This window comes from Lycium barbarum, chromosome 8 (genome assembly GCF_019175385.1).
Source record: "Lycium barbarum isolate Lr01 chromosome 8, ASM1917538v2, whole genome shotgun sequence".
NCBI lineage: Eukaryota > Viridiplantae > Streptophyta > Magnoliopsida > Solanales > Solanaceae > Lycium > Lycium barbarum.
This window is the reverse complement of record NC_083344.1, coordinates 130349762-130356809: the sequence shown is the minus strand read 5'-3', so window position 1 is coordinate 130356809 and position 7048 is coordinate 130349762. Positions and strand designations below refer to the sequence as shown.

Genomic DNA, 7048 nt, shown 5'->3' with positions numbered 1-7048 from the left:
AATACTATAATTTAGACCATGATTCATCCACCTTAATATCAAAAGGCACTTTCAAGTAGGGTGTTCATGAAAAAACAAAAATTCGACTAAAATCCGACATCTTTGGTCTGATTTTCAATTTTAAAAATCGACCATATTTAATTTGGTTTGATTAAAGGTTCCTTTTGAGCATATTAATTTTTTTATGATTGAACATTATACTACAGTTTAAAATTTTGTAGATGTTAGACACTAATTAATTAATATTGTATCACACCCGGAGGTTATATTTACATGATTTTTCAGAATACACTACTAAACAACTGCCAAAAATCGACGAACAAAAAATCGACGGACTATGTCGGTTTTTTGCATTTCTAATTTTTTTAAAATTATTTTAATTAGAAAACCGACGGACGACGTCGGTTTTTTTGGCAGAATTTTGAAAATATATTTCTGCCACGTCGGTTTTATTTAAAAAAAAATTAATATAAAACCGACGGACAACGTCGGTTTTATTTTTAAAAATATTTTAAATAATTTGCAATTCAGTTTGTTTTAAAAAAAAAAGAATAAACAATTTTTTCTGAGAAACCGACGGACAGGGTCAACTTTTTTTTTTTGGGTCAAAATCTGGTCAATATTTTAAAAAAACCGACGGACAGGGTCGGTTTTGTCCGTCGATTTTTTTAACAAAAGGGGCAGACAGGTTCATTTCCCATTTCCTCTCCTCTTCCCAAACAAAACTCCCCATTCCCTAAAACCCTACCCGTCGCCCCCCTCCCCTCCGCCCAGCCCCGCCGCCCATTTCCCCGCTGCCTGCGCTTCCTCTCCTCTTCCCAAATAAAACTCCCCATTCCCTAAAACCCTACCCGCCGCCCCTCTCCCCTCCGCCCAGCCCCGCCGCCCAGCCCCGCTGCCTGCGCAGCCCGCCCCCACCTACCCCAGACCCGTTTTTAACTTAATAAATTGAGGTTAGTTTCTTTTAAATTTGGACTTTTAAAATTCTTTCAATTTTAGTTTTATTTGTAGACTTTAGGCCTAATGTTAGTCTATTTAGCTTTGTTAAACATCATTTGCAATGTTATTAATGTTGAATTTGTGAAAAAATGTAAACTTTATTTGACTAGTTTACTTGTCATTTTTTTTTTTTTTGCTTGAGATTGTGCTATATTTTATGTTCATTGTCAATGTATTTGTTGTGTTAGCTTAGTTATCATTGTTTGTAATATTATTGATGTTGAATATGTGCAAAAATGTATACTTTAATTATTTGACTAGTTTTTTTTGTTTGTTGGATTGTGCTTTTTATTAGAATCCATAAGTTATTAGAATTGTTATTGATCATTCCAAATTAGAATTGGTTGAGATTGTGCTTGTCAAAGTTAGAATTGTTAAGTTATAGTATTTCTATAACCTGATAACGTCCAAATACACTCCTCAAAGAGAAAGTGTACACGGTCGTATGCAATATATTTACCCAACTATGAGTCGGGGTCGATCCCACAGGGAACAATATGCTAGGCGATTAAGAAAGTAAGGAACTTTCACCAACTACGCTAAAGCCAAACGATAGGTAATATTTTGGTTTTTGAGAAAATTATGACTAATGCGGAAATGTAAACTAACCTAGAAAGCAAGTAAAATGATCAATGGCCACAAGTTTGGATAATAGGAAATTACACTCAAGTAACGATCCAACGTATTTTATGATTTTACAACTAAGAGCGGGTTTGTGTCAATAGATAATGATTTCTCAAATCTCATTGAAAGTCTTCCAACCAAATCAATGAATTTCACTCTAAGCTTTTCCAAGCCTTAGAGTGTGATATTAGGCACAATCAATTTAATCTCAAGTAACTATCCTCTTCCGAGCTCAAGTTATTAGATGAGTTTAATGACCCAAATTCTTGTTAATTAATCTTTCCCAACCTAGATTTCCTTTTCCAAGCTCAATCTAAGTAAATGGGTGAGTCCTAGGGTTAGCTAATCCCTTTGGAAACATTCAAGAACGAGATTAATTAAATCAACAAAGACCCACTTCAATAGCAATAAAAATCATTCAATACATAAGCAAAACAAGAGTTTCATTCAACACTTTAATCATAGAATATTTCCATAAACGAGATTCAAGTGAAGAAAATAAATACTACACACTTAGATATACAATACAAAACAAGGAATTGAAGAAAGGTTTAAGAATTATCTCATTAAAGAACTCCAATCTTCTCCTCCAATGGTGTAGGTGAAAGAAACCCTAGCCTCCAAGCTTGTAAAATGGCAAAAGATGAATTGAAAATTTGCCCTAGTTTTCTATTTATATGAACTGGAATGGAAGAAATCGGCGAATCCCAGGTTCTGGTCGAAAACGCTCATAATTCCTTCAGTGCGATCGCGCCACGAGACAGCGCGATCGCGTTCATGACGTCAGCGTCCCCTGTCCCTCAATCGCGATCGCGGTTTGAGTCGACGCGATCGCGTGTCATTTAAATAGCGCGTGGGCGCGGTCGCGTGAAGTCTCGGCGCGGTCGCGTGGAATTAATTTCGTGCTATGGCGCGATCGCGTGAGTACACGGCGCGATCGCGCAGAGTAATTTTCCGCGAAATTTTCCAGAACTTCCAGTTATCCCCAGTTTTGCAACTTTTTTGCTTGTTTTCCACACTTAGGCTCTAGGGACCTCATATAACCTGAAACATGACAAAAACCACGTAAAATAACACAGACTTGCTCAAAAACAAGTAAAACTTATAGTTAAAAAGCATCGATTATGGTGTAAATTCACGCCACATCAACACCCCCAACTTAAAGTATTTGCTTGTCCTCAAGCAAGCCATACAAAACCACGACTCAATCTAATACCTAGATATCATAAAATAACAATGTCTATATTGGTTTTGACTCTGAACTACCGGCATGCATTTTTTTCTTCCAAGGACCACCCCAATTTCTGTTTTAAAGCAACATAAACAACTCAAGAACACTACAACTAACCATGAAGCTTCAATAAATGACATCATATTATCGAACATATTATTGTGCACACAAACGCTACTTTAGGCGGTCACTCTATTTTGTTCAATTTTCATCCTTATGCCCTCACATAGACCAAAAAAATGTCCCAACACACATATATACGACAAGAATGGGACGAAGACGAAAGAGAAGAGAAAAACACTCACACTCACAAAGAAAATTCATATTTACACATGCAAATACCATAGGCTTGCCCTTATTTTCTATGTTCTCATCCTAGGATTGTTCGGTTGTGATCTCATTAGGACTTGTTTCGGCTTGTAATGTAGGTTTAGGGACGGGTCGGATACTTTTTGGATATTAGTGACTCACCCTCCTTGAACACTACAACATCTTGTCACCTTAGTTCGCCTCTTTTCTTTCCACCCCTTTATTTTCTTTCAGTTTTCAACCTCGATGTGGTTTTACTTCTAACCAACCTAGAATTCTTTTTGCGTTACAGTTTTCTGATTTTTTTTTTTTTTTTTTTTTTTTTTTTTTTTTTTTTTTTTTTGTATATACGCAACTACCACATCGAATCTTCACTAGCAAACTCCACCACCCCCAACTTATGTTTTGAACATGTACTTCACATTTACTTCACCTCCAACTTAGACATTTTGCCTCATCTAATTAATAGCATCAAGGAGGGAACGGGTGTGAAGATGGATTAATTTCACAAAGGGTAAGGTTTCATAATTAGCTAGCCAAGAAAAAGGTCAAAAAGGCTCAAAAAGGGAAACTAGGGGTATTTTCAGCTTTTGGAGAGGCTTATTTAGGCACAGTGACTTATTTACACAAAGAAAGCCTAAGATCATTTCACAACCAAACTCACTTTCGCATTTCAAACAAGACCAACCGGGCAAGTTCTAGATTATACATGCATAAACAGAATCAAACTAACACTTCACACACACATCGGCATAAGGACAATAATTTTCACACTTGTGACCTCCTAAGTAGTAATTCATCACACACAACACCCCAATAATCACAATGTCATATAAAGAATCAATCATGTCAGACAATAACTGTTCTAAGTATGCATTTTTCAATTTTTTTTTTTTTCGAGGGGTCCAACAATTTGCACAAACACAATACATGCCATTAGTTATCAAGTCGTACCAAATAAAACAAAATTATTCTATTCAACCTAAGTAACATCCTAAACATGCCAGTTTCAACAAAATAAACTCCCCTCGGGAAAAGAATTCTGGCAAAGAAAAACCGAGGAGGTTCCTACCCCTAACCAAAAAACTTGCAGTGTCCTCACTGCAGTACATCAACACACAAAAAAAACTTTTTTTTTTTTTTTTTTTTTTATACCTGCTAGCACTGCGTGCTATGATCATCTCTGCTCACTCTCTGAACTGGAGCTGCTGGGCTCTGGCAGGACAAAATCGTCCTCATTTTCCTCCTCGTCGTGCTGCGCTCCGCATACACTCCTCAGAATGCTCATCATTTTGTTCAGGAATTTGCTTTGCTTCTTCGCATGCTCCCTCGCCTTTTTCTGCCTCCTCTCAATTTTTCCTTGCTTTTCTTTGATATGCTTCATGTCCTCCACCACACCTGCTAATGTCGGACCAATAGGAACTGAGGGAGCTGTAGATGTGCCTTCGCCATGTGGGCCCGCAGGGAGACTAGCTACTAGCTGCTGGATCCGATTGTCCACCCCATGGACCTGGGTGGAGATATATTGGAAAGGCCTGGCGGCTTCTTGTAATGGTGGCAAGATTGGTATAGCCATGGAAGGGGCAGATGCCCCACCCATAGAATCTGATGCAGTAGCTGTGAACTGCTCAAATGATGATGCATCTATATTAATCTTCCTTTTCTTTTGTACATTACCAGGCCCTCTCTTTTTCAACGGATAAATCGGTCCACCAGGCCCTTTTTCTCTGTCGCCTGGTCTTGTGGGCACTCCATCAGTGGAGCACAAGTAAGTGATTAGTGATGGGAAGAATAAGCTCTTGGTCCGTTCAAGCACCACCTCCCGGATTTCCTGCATAATGAGCCTCCCCACGTCAACAGGCAATCCTTCCATCACAGCACAAATTACTTTAGCCCTCTCAACCGGCACCTCTGAATCATGTTTTGAAGGCAGCACCCTGGATGTGACAATATCAAGCCAAGTTTTGGCTTCAGCGGTGAACTCTGCAGAGTCAATCCTTTTCTGCATTGTATTGAGCCACTTTGGTTGTTCCCCACCGTGAAGGTGGGTCACAAACCATTGTTGCCGCAGGTTTTCGTACATCTGTGCCATCTCGCTGTTGTCACCATCCTGCAGATTATAATAGGCATTGATTCTTGAGGCATTGCACAGAACATTTACACCTCTGACCTTGACAATTGCCCTATGTGTAATGTCTGCCTCTGCAGCATTTGCGTAGAATTCCCGTACCAGGGTATGATTTGCCCTGATTGGTTCATCTGCAAAGCGTATCCAGCCGCTTGTCACCAACCTTCCATAGAACTCGGGCATCTTTTCTTCCAAACTCTCTGTTACAAAGCCCCTCTCTTCAATGAAGCTCTTTCCCAGCAGTCTATCATAGAGCTTTGAACATTTTGCTGACTGGAAGGTGGTGGTGTCATAATATTCAATCAATGGTACTTGGGCAGCACTGGATGATGAAGCCATTTTTGTGAATTTAAGTACCTACAAAACAAACACAATGCATATGAGCACCTACAATGATGTATAATGAGGAGTTGGGTTAAGGACATTTGGGCACCCAAGCTTGTAACAGCTCTGTGCGAGCATTCTGTCTGAAAACTGCTACTTTTCCTTCAGCGCGATCGCGTGAAGAGCCGACGCGATCGCGCCATTTTGCATTATTCCTCAATCGCGATCGCGCGAGGAACAGCCGCGATCGCGCTGAATCGTTACAGATTCAGCTAAGCATTTTCACAAACAGGTTATGGGCATCAATTTTGTGCCTTCAATTCAACGATTTCAAGCTTGTGTTTTGCCCAATTTTTTTTTTTTTTTATATCAGCAACCAACACTCAACTCACATCACTCAACAACAAACAACAATTTATATCACAAGAATTTCAACAATTTCATCACCTTTTCAAGCTTAAATAAATGGAGGAAAAAAAAAAAAAAAAAAAAAATTTTAACTCACAATTTCTAACATGGAAAGATGATAAAAACAACCCTAGGAACAAGATAATGGAGGAATCACATACCTTGTGGTTGCAAGTTGATGAAATTTACCGGAATTTTGAAGTTGAGTTTGAGAGAAAAGTAAGATTTTGGAGGAAAAGTGGAGGAATTAGTGTTTTGAGCCGTTTTGCCTTCTTTTATCTGTTTAGTTACCTGGAATCGGGCTTCCTCGCGATCGCGTGACTTTATGGCGCGATCGCGATGGGTAACGTCCTTTTTTTTTTTTTTTTTTTTTTTTGTGCCGCGATCGCGTGATTTTGTGGCGCGATCGCCTAGAGTAAAATTCGGCAAACAACCAGCAGTTCAGAAAATAAGCAGAAACCAGCAACTACTGATTTGTGGCTATTCTGAAAACTCAACCTATTCAAATTGTGAAATTTTGCAGATTAGTCACAAATCATAAACTAAACAATTTAAAAAAAAATCAAATTTCAAAAATGATAAAAAAAAAAATTTAAAAACGATGGGTTGCCTCCCACCAAGCGCTTAAGTTAACGTCGCGGCACGACGGATACCAACTTTACCGCTTTTCTCGCCATTTGGAGCTTATGAATTGGGCACCTAACTTGGAATCAAGTTTGTGACCACGAGCGATGGGGGGTGGTAAGTAGATGAACAAGCCAAACGTTAATTTCTTCATTTTGCACTTCTTGGCTTTCAAATGAGGAATGTCATTTTGCCTTCTTACTCTTTCGAATTGCAAGATGTAAGGCACTTGTCTTTCTTCTTCACCATCCAACATGGATGTATGTGGCTTAATTCCCATATCAACATACAAATCCAATGTTGAAAAATGCTTGGAATGAGACTTCAACCTCCCAATTTGCAAATTTTTTTGGATTTTGACATTCTCATTTTCCCCCAAACTAGAGTCAACTTCCACCATT

At 38.8% G+C, this 7048-nt stretch overlaps 1 protein-coding gene across 1 annotated transcript; it reads right to left on the bottom strand.

Annotated features, from left to right (window-relative positions):
- Positions 1 to 4057: 4057 nt before the first annotated feature.
- On the bottom strand, positions 4058 to 6288 carry LOC132607444 (uncharacterized). The gene is made up of 2 exons (XM_060321414.1): positions 6185 to 6288; positions 4058 to 5648 (listed from the first exon to the last, which is right to left on the bottom strand). Exon 2 carries the CDS (start codon positions 5628 to 5630, stop codon positions 4341 to 4343), a length of 1290 nt encoding a protein of 429 aa, XP_060177397.1. The 5' UTR covers positions 5631 to 5648; positions 6185 to 6288; the 3' UTR covers positions 4058 to 4340.
- Between the last annotated feature and the right edge of the window lie 760 nt (positions 6289 to 7048).

Excerpts from the sequence above, each read along its gene's own strand:
- LOC132607444 (XM_060321414.1), bottom strand. The coding sequence starts at position 5,630 with ATGGCTTCATCATCCAGTGCTGCCCAAGTACCATTGATTGAATATTAT.